At 50.4% G+C, this 12,801-nt stretch overlaps 1 protein-coding gene across 1 annotated transcript in view; it reads left to right on the top strand.

Annotated features, from left to right (window-relative positions):
• The first annotated feature begins 2,440 nt into the window (after positions 1–2,440).
• The window catches only part of NFE2L3 (NFE2 like bZIP transcription factor 3), a 33,436-nt gene continuing 23,075 nt past the window's right edge, over positions 2,441–12,801 (top strand). Inside the window, exon 1 of the mRNA XM_055590549.1 lies at positions 2,441–3,308. Within this exon, the coding sequence (XP_055446524.1) occupies positions 2,724–3,308 (585 nt within the window). The 5' untranslated portion in view covers positions 2,441–2,723. The remainder of the gene's footprint in view (positions 3,309–12,801) is intronic.

The raw sequence follows: 12,801 nt of genomic DNA, 5'->3' as shown, positions 1-12,801 counted from the left end.
AGGAAAGCTATGACAAATCTAGACAGTGTATTAAAAAGTAGAGATATCACTTTGCCAACAAAGGTCCATATAGTCAAAGCTATGGTTTTTCCAATAATCATGTATGGATGTGAGAACTGGACCATAAAGAAGGATGAGTGCTGAAGAATTAATGCTTTTGAATTGTGGTGCTAGAGAAGACTCTTGAGTGTCCCTTGGACCATGAGGAGATCAAACCTGTCAATCCTAAAGGAATTAACCCTGAATATTCATTGGAAGGACTGATGCTGAAGCTGAAACTCCAATATTTTGGCTACCTGATTCAAAGAGTCAACTCACTGGAAAAGACACAAATGCTGGGAAAGATGAAGGCAAAAGAAGGGGCAGCAAAGGATGAGATGGTTAATTGCATCACCTCAATGCATGCAACTCAATGGACACGAATCTGAGCAAACTCTGGAAGACAGTGAAGAACAGAGGAGCCTGATGTGCTGTACTCTGTGGGGTCTCAAAGATTCAGATACAACTTAGTGACTGAACAACAAGTCTGACAGATACTATGATTATCAGCTCACATTTTAAAGGTGAGGAGTCAGCCCCTTCTCCAACTATATCAGGAAGTTTGAAAGTCCTTCCTGTTGAGCATCTATTGGGATCCTTCAAAACACATCTCAAGTGTAAAAGATTCAATTCAACGGAAAAAAAAAAATGTTTTGAGTACTGACTGAGTGAAAGTTTCTGGGACATACTACCTTGAAGAAGGTATCAACTCTGTTCTCACCTGGTTTACGGCACTTACTTTATGGTCATTTACATCTCCAAAATATTTAGGCATTTGAGAACATTCTTTCGCTCCCCAATGAGACCATTAACTTACAGAGCAAAAGTACTTCATTTCCTATCCTTCACACCATCAGGCAGTTCAGTGGGTCCTCAGAAAACACTGAGCTAGATGTCTGAATTCAGCAATGTTAACCAAGCCCAGAACCTGAATCCCTGTCCAGGGACTAAGTGTCCCCAATCTCACCAATCTGGCAGAGCATCTCTCTTCCAGCCTCTTCACACCTGATAACCCACTCTCCAGGGCTTAAAGTAGAAGCCGACTTTTCAGAAGTCTGCTTCTGCTCCCCTGGTTCTCATACAGCAAACTGGCATCTGGTGTGGAGTTCTCATTACATTAGCCCCAAGACAGAGGAGAAAACCAGGTAGAGGAAGGGGCCTTTAAAAACAAGTCTTGCTCAATTTCTTACACAACTGCCAACCCTCAGCTGGGTATGCCCACCCTCTCCCTCCCTGCCCCCTCCCCAGGAAGGGAGTGAGTTAGCAAAACTTACAATGGCAAGGCCCAGTGCTGAGCACAAAGGTAAGCCAAACAGGTTTTTTTTTTTGCCCTCAAGAATGTATAATGGACAAATCAGGTCAATTTCAACTACAATGCAAAGTGAAATGTGCCAAGTGTTGCAATGTTGGCATATGGAGAAATCACTGTGGGAGAACAGATTGGGGAAGAGAATTCCAAATGGTGAAAATTCAAAGGATATATCTTTGGGTTAAGCCTTGGAGGATGGGTAATACAAATGATGGGTAACACTCAGAGACCACTTCCTATCTACCCAGTGCTGTGGTTGGTGGTATACACACCTCATTTAGGGGGTCACAACAGGTGTCCCAAAGGGGTGCTCTCATTAGTCCCACTTCACAGTGAGGAAACAGGTACTGAGAGTGACCGATTTGTCCAAGGTCCACGCTAGTAAGCAGTAGAGGGGGGATTTGGACGCATACAGGGTAACGATGGAGCACTAGCGCTCTTAACTCTCATTTAAGGAGCAAAGGAGATGGTGAGGGAAGGCCTAGCCTCTGGCAGGGCAAGCCGGAGGAAGCAGGAGGGAACAGATGACAGTTCTGTTTGATCCTTCTGGCAGCTTTGGAATCTATGTCAAACTCTCAGCTTTACAATACATTGCCTCTGATCTCCCCACATCCTATTGAACAGGTACTTCTATTCCCATTTTACAGATAAGAAAACTGAGCCACAGAGAAGTAACTTTTCAAGGTCACACGACTGGTAGTGGCGCTGGGATCTGAACCTACTGTGCCAGCTCAGTGTTCTCACGTGGGTGGAAGGCCTCTGCATGCCGCCCAGTGCCTCGACTTCCCGCCCCCCACCCCCACCTCAGTCTATACATCCTGTCCCTTCCTCTCCACCTTTACCCCGGACCCCCTACTCCCACCCCGCGGTTTCAGCCACAACCGCCCAGCCGACCACCACAGGGTTGAAAGCCACTTCGCGCCCAGAACTACTTCTGCTCCCAGGAAGCTTTGCGTTCCCCCGGAATAAAGAGCCTTTGAGCGCGGGGCCCCGCCCCGCGCGGGCCCCTCCCACGGGCGCCGGCCCGGGGCGACCGTGGGCGTGTCCCCGGCGGCGGCGCCCGCGGCCCGGGGCGGAGCCTGACTGCCGCTCGGGGCTGCGGGGCAGCCCGAGAGGGCGAGCTCTGGCGGCAGGTGGCTCCTCCTCCGCCACTCCGCAGCCGCAGGTACCCGGCCGGCTGCGGTGGAACCGCCTTTGTACCCTCCTCCGGGGGCCCGCGACGGCCGCTGCGCGCCCAGGTCCATTGTTTCGCCGCTCTGTCTCTTCCGGGCAGGTGCTGGCGGCGCACGGGGCCAGCACGTGCCAGAGCCGCGGCCTGAGCGCCCCTAGGGATCCGCGGGCGCCCGGTGGGGCGTCCTCGGGCGCGCGGCGGGGGATGAAGTACTTGAAGCCGTGGTGGTCGAACGGTGGTAGCCTTTTTCACCTCACCATCCTGCTGAGCTTGGCGGAGCTCCGCCTGGATCTGGACCTAGACCTAGACCTCTACCTGCTGTTCCCGCCGCGCACTCTGCTTGGAGATGAGCTGCTGCTCCGGAACGGCCAGACGAGCCACATCTCCGCGCTCAGTCCTTTCCCGGCCTCGGGAGGGTGGGAGCGCGCCGAACTGCTGCACCCCAAGTGCTGGGAGCGGGACCCCGCGGCGCCGCCAGAGGGCCGACTGCTCCGGGAGGTGCGCACGCTGGGGGTCCCCTTTATCCCCAGCATCCGAGTGGACGCGTGGCTGGTGCACAGCGTGGCTGCAGGCGACGCCGACGGGGCGCACGCGCTGCTCGGCGCCGCAGCCGCCTCGTCTGCCGGGGGAGTGGGTGCCGGCGTGGACGGCGTTAGCCAGGCTGCGCCGGGTGGCGGCGGGGGTCCGCGAGCGGTTCAGAGTAGCTCGTTGGCCGCCGGGGAGGAGGAGGAGAAGGCACCCGCGGAACCGACGGCTCAAGTGTCGGACGCCGACGGACACGCGAGCGAGGTAACAGGAGAGCGGGACGCGAGCGGGTACTGGGGGACCTGGCAGGGAGTCCTGGTTGTGGCGGGCGGGGGTGGCGGTGGGGGCGGCACGCCTGCGTACCTCCACCCGTCGCCCCCGGGCAGGTGGGGTTTGCAGGTTTGAGGACAACTGTGAGCCTCTCCTTTTTGTGAATTCGACCGAGGAAGGCTTAGTGCTGTCGCTATGGCTCTTAGGCTTTGGGGAACCAAGTAGGTGAAGTCATCAGTTAGCTTATGAGGGAGGACGGTATGCTGGAAATTTTCTGGCCCACTATCTTCGTTTAGTACCTCGTGTAAAATGACTTATCTTTTTCCGGAACCGAAGGCGGCCTTGGGCTCCGGGAGGATACACGTTTCTCTTAACCGCGCTCCCAGCCCAACGCGCTCACCTCCTTCGGATATGAACCCATTGCAGTTCGTTTTTAGATGCTTCTCTGGATTGAGGGGCTATGGTCAGTGTCCACTCCGAGGCCCGCGCACAGACCGGTCTGCTCTTACCTAACGATTCTCCACACCTAACAATCCACCTCCCCCCAGAACTTGTGTAACCCCTTAGCATAAAGAACACGGGTACCCTGACGGTCACCTAGTGACTAACGAGTTGCCTTTGGTTCGTAGGTTCAAACCTTTCAGTTTAACTTCCTTTTAAAACAAAGTTCACCAGAATCTGTTGACTGAAGTGTCTGGTGCTCCCAACGGCGAGTTGGTGTCTACAGACACAGCATAGCAATTTCCAAAAAATCGCCTTATACAAAGTTCCTCCAAAGGGACCTCTGTAATTCGCCCAAACCTCAGTGTTAGCAATTGGTATTGATCCGCAAGAGTTCCTTGGACGTTGTTTTTGTGGAGTGCAATCTTATGCAAAATGGGGTCAGACTGGTTTGTTTGCTGCTCTTCAGAATTGGCCTGTTTGTGTAGGCAGTTGCCAGACGAGCTTCTCCGCCCTCTCCTAGAGGGGTCATTGTGCCCAAGTGCCGGGTGATTCAGTGTTAAACGTATCCGATCCCTGCCTCTTCCTGGGGCCGGAACTAATGGGATGGGGGTGGGGGAGTCTCGGTGGGCTCCGAACAAACGGAGGGTAGGGGTGGGTAGGTCCTTTCTGCTCGCTCCTCCAGCCTCCACCCTGGGGGGTGGTCTCACCTGAATCCATCCCCGTGCAGGGGTGGAGCGTTCTGTGCCACTCCCCTTCCCGATTCCGTGCCACCCAGGGATGAAACCCAGTGTTGGATGCTGTCCCAGATAGCACCCTGCCCCCATCACCGCTCAGTGCCAACCGGCCTGTGAAGTGTGCGAGGACCTGGAGGCACAGGAGGCTGCTCTTCAAGGACTTCGCTCCCCTGCCCAGGCTCTCCTGGTTGATATCTCTTTAGACCAGCAAGGCTGCCATGGGGGAAAGCTCTGGGGACCTAGGCAGAGCCAGACCTTGGATGCCCTGAGCCCAGATTTCTTAAGGAAGAGGGCAAGGTTCACCCCAGGCCATTCTCCTGGTATCACCTCCTCCAGCTGACATGTGCGGACCTGCGGGACTGTGGTAGCTGTTGGGATGACCTGGTTTTGTTCATTCTGGCAATAATTAGCTGTCGAGCACCTTACAGTTTTCACAGCCAGTTCACCTGTATTAGTAACACCTTTTACATGCCCCGTGTGAGGTCCACGGGCCAGGCATCCTTATATCCAATTCATACTTGGAAAATAGAGATCCAGTGAGTTTGAGGGGCTTGGCTAAACCAGCACAGTTAATTAGTACCAGAAGTGGATCTAGACCCTGAGCCCCCCTGACTCCCAGGCTGGCACATTAAGCATCTCCACTGCACTTCTCTGTGCAAGCGTGCAGCTGGAATGGGGATTACCCCCATTCCTGACCCCAGCACCACTGCTCTCCACTGCTGGATTGACTTTAAGAAGCAAATTGTACCATCAGTAATGCCGAAGTTAGACTTGGAAACCATGACTCTGGAGAAAATGGGCTGAAAAAACAAAACAGCTCTGGTTTTTGCAATCAGCAAACCTGGGTGTGGGGGCATCACATAATAATGTGCCCTCATATGGACTACCTTATCCCGTCCAGGCCTCAGTGTCTCATCTGTTGAGTGGGAGAGTGATGCTTCCCTCGGGTGCCGTGCCCATTAAGTGGGAAAAGCATGTATGAAGTGCCAGCCTGGTGCCTGGGATATGATTGTTTTCTTTTGCCCCCATCCTCAACACACCCTCCTTAACCGGTCCCCACTCAACATTTTGTCTTGTTTGTCTCTGTGTCTAGCTTGATTGGTTGTCTGTTAAGGAGGTGGGGTGGGTTGGAGCCAGACTGCCTGGTTTGGGATCCCAGTTACACCATGCATTGTTCTGTGACCTTGGGCCATTTCTGAATCTATCTGTGCTTTATTATCACCTGCACAATAGGAATAATATAGGTGCCTACTGCAGGGGGTTGTTGTGAGAATTAAACGATTCATACCATGGAATAGGCTTAGAACTGTGCCTGTCCCGTCTTAAATGCTCAAGGTTAACTTCAAAGAGAGGGAGTGCTGTGACATAAGAACATCTTAAGTTTGTTACAGATAATTCTGGTGGCTTACATTTGAGTTGTAGGAGATTCTGGTTTTATAGTATAACTGTCCATAATTTTTGTACATGTGCAAAAATATTTTGGAGTAGGGGATTTTCCAAGTATCAAAAGAAGTACAGTTTTGGTTTCATTTCTTAGTGAGGCTAATCATTAGTTGCACACAGTATGTGGAATTCCCCAGGGCAGACAAGCTTCCCTTCCTGACCACAGCCATTCACTCACAACTTATGAGGCACATGTTCTTCAAAGTCATGTACTGGTTAAACAAAGAAATCAACGGTAGTTGCAGAATTGAATGTGTGAGCATATTTGAAGATGGGGTGACTACTTAACAGCCAGCAGCCGTATTTCAGAGAGCTGTTGCCACTTTAAAATTGAGAGGGCTTGTGGTCATCTTGATGTGGTTTCATGCCGTGGGACAGATGGGGACCTTCTGCTGGGTGAGGGGTCCAGCAGGACCTCTGACCTTTGGAGTTGGTTTCTTGAGGTCACAGGAAGAATCTGATACAGTCAATATTTGCTTTTAAGAGTATATAAAGGGAAGAGAAAGCAGGTTGTTAAAGTGATTGTTAAAGTGAAAGTTGGTTTTTGTTTCAAAATCAAAGATAGTCCCTGATGCCTGGGCAGTTGGAGATAGATGAAATTTCAAACACTTGCTTGTTTTCAACTTACAACCATGGTACAGAAATAGTCTTTTCTGTAATGATATGCATTGCAGTACAACGTTTCACAGTAGGCTTTTTACTTACTAAAATACGCAATGAAGATGCACCTATGATCTTCTCATGGGAAAGAATAGCATGGGTCACTGTATTAGTGTTGTTGCTGTTTAGTTGCTCAGTCGTGTCCGACTCTTTGCTGCCCTGTGGACTGTAGCCCGCCAGGCTCCTGTGTCCATGGGATTTCCTAGAATACTGGAGTAGGTTGCCATTTCCTTCTTCAGGGGATCTTCCTGACCCAGGGATCGAGCTCGTGTCTCCTGCATTGGCAGAGGGCTTCTTTGCCACTGAGCCACCTGGGAAGCCTATTAGTGTCCTAGGCTGCTGCGACACAGTAACATGAACCAGGCGACTTAACAGAAATTTACTGTCTCACAGTTCTGGAGGGAAAAAGGTGGAGAGAGGGTCTCAGCAGTTCTGAGGTTCCAGGCTGTGATGGTGAGGCTGAAGGTTGTGAGGGAGAGGTTGCAGGAGTTTCCAGGCCTCGCTCCTGGTTTCTGGTCATTTGCTGGCAGTCTTCGATGGCCCTTGCTTTTTACTGCATCAGCCCAGTCTCTGCCTTCTTCACATGGCACTGTCCCTGTACGCATGCCTGTACCCAGATTTCCCTCTTGAAAGGACACCAGTCATAAAGGATTAGGGGCCCACCTTCTCATCCTAAGCAATTACATCAGCAGTGGCTCAGTTTCCAAATGAGCTCACATTCTGGGGTACCGAGGGTTATGACTTTGAACACATCAATTTTGAGGGACTCAGTTCAATCCGTTATGCTGTCACCATCTCCCCTTTCTGGGAACTCTTGGGGGTGTTCCACTTGCTCACCAGTTGTTGAAAGTCTGCGGTGTCTAGAAGCAGCTGGACTACGTGTGGGACCATTTGCAGCACGACTTGGTGTAAGCTCTTGAGCCAAAAAGCTCTTGAGCCAAAAGCTCTTGAGCATACTGGTTTTTGGCTGGCTTGTTGTGCCACAACCCCAAGGAACCCCAGACTTCTTCCAGTCAGCCTTTGACCTAAAGTGGTAGGTTACAGAGACACCATCTCTCCAGGGTCTGAGTCTCCCCTCGCTCGCCCTACTTCTCGGCTTCACTCAGAATTGGAGCGCAGGGCCCAATCTGTGGGCAGACTCAGGCAGGCGGCTCTCGTGGTCAATGTGCTGGCCCTGGAGCTTCACTGCTGACTGGTTATATGATCCGCAGCACACTTGTTAACCTCCCTGTGCCTTGGTTCCCTTATCTGAAATGGGTTGGTAAGAGTCCCTTCAGGAGGATTAAAGAGATCACATGCGTTCTTTGGGGTTGGCACTTGGTAAGCCCTCCATGTTAGCAGCTGCTGTTAACTCAGCGGGGGCAGGAGGCGCTCCAGTGCCCCTTCCTAACTTATTCCTCTGTGCTTTGTTGCCACATACAGGTCTCCAGAGCATGCCTTGTTCTTTCCCGTTTTCATCTGGGAAGCCCCCCAGGGGTCCTCATTGCCTACCGGTTTGCTATTTTGTTGTTCAAGGCTCCCCATCTGATGCAGCTCCCTGTTCTGAGTTCATCTCTCCAGCTGGCCCACACCTGTAGCCTACTTGGCTACTTCGACTTTCTCCCTTCCTCTTCCCCAAATAGCCGGTTCTTTCCTACCTTTGACTCGGTTACCTTTGCCCAGAATGTGTCCTTTCATTTCTTTCAAGTCTTTTGCTGTTAAGTTCTCACTCCTCTCCACTATTACCTCAAGCATTTCCTGTTCTTTCCTTTGTGCCCTACTGCATTTTGTGACATTTCTTCTATGGGACTTGTGTTCTCTACTTTGAACTGCAGCGCCTTAAGTGTGGAAACTGGGTCTTCACTCTAATGTGCAAGTGGCACCCAGGGACAGGATTAGAAGCAGAAGCCCGTTCAATCAGCCTGTGTTGAGCTCCTCATTCATCCTCCACGTTGACTCTGCAGAGCTTCTCGGGTGCGGAGAGCTCACGTGTCTTGAGACCTTCCAGGCCAAAGTTCCAACTACAAATATACGAAATATATGAAATCCTGATGGGCTCTCTGACTGCTTAATGCCGATTTGAGTGGATGGGGCAATGGAAAGCAGACTTTCAGGTTGGCATATAATTCATCAGGAGCTGAAACTCAGGATTGCTTAAAGTATGATCTTGCCCAGAATAGACAGGTTACTGTTCTTAAGTGCTGAGGTAGACTCGGCCGCCCCCCACCCACTAAAAAATTGAAACATAAAAACAAGCTTCTCGCATTTTTGGTAGCCTTTCGATATGAATAGTTTGTTCTCAAAATCTAATTAAAGATGTACAGTAATATTCAAATACACTTCTGGGCAGCTGAAGCAGGCTGAGGCTCCGGTACATACCTGGGTAGTTTTTGGTTGAGTTGCAGGTGGTGGTTGGCAGATCATGGTCAGTGTTGTAGAGGCAAGGAAGGCATGGCCTTTTGTGATTGGGTGCAACTGGATTCCCTGGCATTAGCCAGGGTTCTCCAGAGAACAGTCAGAGTGTGTGTGTGTGTGTGGGTGTGTGTGTGCGCGCACGCACACGTGCATGCATGTGTGCTAAGTAGCTCCAGTCGTGACCAACTCTTTGTGACCCCATGGACTGTAGCCCATCAGGCTCCTCTGTCCATGGGATCTTCAGGCAAGAATACTGGAGTGGGTTAATATGTCCTCCTCCAAGCGATCTTCCCAACCAAGGGATCAAACCCATGTTTCCTGATGCAGGTTTGAGGCAAAATTTCTTCCCCAAGGAGACCTTAGTTTTGTTCCATTTTGCCCTGAAAGACTTTCAGTTGATTGGATGAGGCCCACTTGGATTATCAAAGACACTCTTTTTTACTCAGTCACCTGGTTGGGGGCCACTGTTACCCACATCTGCACAGTACCTCAGTACCTTCACAGCAACACTAGGTTAGCATCTGATGGAATTCTGAGTCCTGTAGCCTGGCCACACTGACATGTAAAACCAGTCATCACCCCATCCCAGCTCCATCTCTTCCCGGGCAACCTCCATGAGGCTTGGTGTCCAAATTGTAAAAGGTGAATATTAACTTCTTTCTGGGAAAGTTCCTTCAGCATTAAATCATACTGTATATTAAAGGGCTAGTGCAGGTTTTGGCATAGTAATAGATATTCAGCGAGTGATTTGCTCTCATTGCTCCAGAGCTGGGGAATGTCGAACTCCCAGGAAACCCCTGACATATGGAGGAAATGGCAGATGACTACGAGGTCTTGCAGGAGGCCTTGGGCTTGTTGAGGAGGCCGAACCCTTAAGGCTCATCTGAAAAAAGAGCTGCTTAGCTTTACTTTAGAGCTGGGTTTCTCATCCCAGTGACTGTGTCAAATTACCCGGTTGCTTGATACAATGTAAATTTCAGGGCCCACCTGAGACTGGCTGAATCAGAGCCTCTCAGATGGGGCTTGGGATGGGTCTGCAGTTTCTCAGACTTGCACATGATTCTTCTGCCACCCCAGTTACTGCCTCAGGACTTGTCGATGCCCAGCAATGTAGGAATGGAGGGCAGAGGGGGGTGGGCGGGGGACGGTGCCTGGATGAAAACTATCCTTCTGAATTTAAAGCCCAAAAGAGCTCGTAGACTGAGCCAAAGTTACCTGCTTGAGCAGCAGGACCTGGGCTAGAGCCCTGGTTTGCCAGGTGTTGTTTTAAAGTTAAAGCCTGACCTGTCTAGTTCCTTGCTGGGGATGAGGAACTAACTTGCAAAAATAACTAATAATGAATGCAGAACTAACTTGCAAATAAATGCAGTTCAAAATTAACTCATGCTTAAGTTCTAGAATAGGTGAAGCTAGGGTACAAATATGAGAACTTTCTGGGAGTGTCTGAGAACTTGAAATGTTCTCTTTCACAGTTAAGGTACAAGTTAAATGAATGCCTGCATTTGTCAGAATTGTGCAGTTAAGGTTTATACAGTTCTGGCCAGGTATACCCTACCTAAAAACTATGAGAGAATGATTGAGTAGTGTGGAGGGGAAGGGTGGTGGGATTAGTGATGTAAGAACAACAGGTAAGGGACTTGCCTGGTGGCCCAGTGGTTAAGACTGTGCTTCCAACGCAGGGGGCTTGGGTTCGATCCCCAGTCTCTTCCTGGTCTCAATCCCTGGTTGGGAATTAAGATCCCATACCTCAGGGTGTAGCCAAAAAACAAAAGCAAAAAGGAATAGCAGGAGATTGTTGATAATTTTTGAAACTGGATGATGGGTTCATGGAGGGCTTGCTATATTGTATTCTGTTTATTTTGTGTTTGAAATTTTCCAGTGTGAAGAAAATACAAAAACATCATGCATGTTGAAGGCCACTTGGCCTGTCCTGCCTGCTGGAGTAATGTAGCATTACATGAATCTCTCCTGCTCCCCCCTCCCCCCCTCCCCTCTGCTCTGCCCTGCCCTCTCCTGGTCCCTCTGCTCCCCCTCCCCCACTCCCCTCTGCCCTCCCCTCTCCCAGGCTCTCAGCCTACACCTGGGGATTACTTGTGGGAGAAGCAGCTCCTTTTAAAATCAAAGCCTGCAGGTTGGAGTTCAACCTGCCCTTGTGTCCCAGGTGTTGAGTCTCCTGTTTGGAAACACTGGCTGTTTTCATACCCAGCTTCTCCTGGTGGGCTGTCACACTGAATGGCTTAGTTTCAACCTCGTGGAGGATGCTTGCCAATTTTTTTAGCTGCTTCCTCTAGGAGCCTTCAGAAGTGAGTTTAGTCTATAGCACATTTTAGGGTGAGCAGTTTCCAGCACATAATAGCAAATGGAGAGAATGGAGATTGGATAATGGAGTCCTGTCCCCCATCCCTGTCACCAGCATGACAATCACCAGCGCAGGGCCAGTCTTGGCTCATCTGTTACTCCCCATGTCCCGCCCCCCATTAGTTTGAAACAAATTCCGGACATCATTTCTTGTGATTCTTGTGCCAGCTCTTTGCAGAGACTTAGTCAAGAGGAGAAAAAAGCCTGGATTTGTTCCTTTCCTGTTCTTCCCACTACATTCATCAACTCAGAAAATCTTCTATAAATATTTTAGGGTATATATCCCTAAAGGACCCTTCTAAACATCAACACAATGCCAAGACCACACCTAAAAAAAAAATCAGCAAAAATTTGTTACCACTGAAGGTCTAGTTCGTATTCAACCCCAGTTATGTCATGATAAATTTTTTCACAGTTGGTTTGTTGGACTTGCAATCCAAATAAGATCAGTACCATGCACTGTAGCCAGCTGTTCTGCTTGATATTCAGAGACGGACTTGCTTCATTCGTATGGAGCGAACTCTTCCCATGTCTGCAGTTCTTATCTGTGTGAAGCAAGTGGGAGCCATCATGGGTGGTGGTGCAGTTGGCTTTCCTGTAGGAAGAAGGCACCCTTCTTCCTACAGAAGAGGAAATGAAGAGTCTTCAGCGAATGACTTCTCACAGCAGCAGACAGGGGTGTTGGGACACCCAGTGACTACCAGTGAAAGGCGGAGCCCCGGGTAGGGGGAGAAATGTCCAGGCCTCTCCTGTTTCCCCCATCACCCTCTCCAGCCTCCTCCTGTACCCTCCCACCAGTGAATCCTGCTGGGAGCCCCAGAGTGTGCAGGGCTCAGCTTCTGGGGGACACATGGGGACCTGGGGGGGCTAACAAGAACCAGGACAGTGTCCACGAGCAGGCTGTCAAGTAAAAACGCCTGCGGCCACACCCTGTTAAGTCACCAGGTCTGTGACTTAACAGCAAGTTGCTTAACCTCCCTGTGCCTCAGTTTCCCCCTTTGTAAGAGGAGAAAAGAGCAGTACCTGGGATGCCAGGCAACTTCAGTGAGATCATGATTGTGGTGCCTGGCCCAGAGTGAGTGCTCAATCAGTGTGAGCTATAATTATTATAAACTGCTGCAGCAAACCACCCAGGCTAGACAGGACACAGTCTCTCTTTATCTGGCTCCTCGTTTCTCTCTAGACCTGATGACTCCAGCTTGCCTCCAGCCTAGAGCCAGCGCCTCAGAATTCTTTGGCCTTCATCCCTCTCCCTCTGATATCATCCTTCTCGTAGGCCTCACACTGTTCTTTGTCTTTGAAGGTTCTTCCAACCCTGAAGGTCACACCAGGTCTTAGTCTCTCCTCCCCCAGATCACTAAATGAAAGGCCTAGCCAGTGAAGCCAGCCGGAACTGTTCACAAAGAGTGTTTTCAGTGTCAAACTCTCCATCGTCCTCTTCCGGTCTCAGCACA

The sequence above is a fragment of the Bubalus kerabau genome, chromosome 8, assembly GCF_029407905.1.
Source record: "Bubalus kerabau isolate K-KA32 ecotype Philippines breed swamp buffalo chromosome 8, PCC_UOA_SB_1v2, whole genome shotgun sequence".
Lineage (NCBI taxonomy): Eukaryota > Metazoa > Chordata > Mammalia > Artiodactyla > Bovidae > Bubalus > Bubalus kerabau.
The sequence above is the reverse complement of the archived record's forward strand: the minus strand, read 5'-3'. Positions and strand labels throughout refer to the sequence as shown.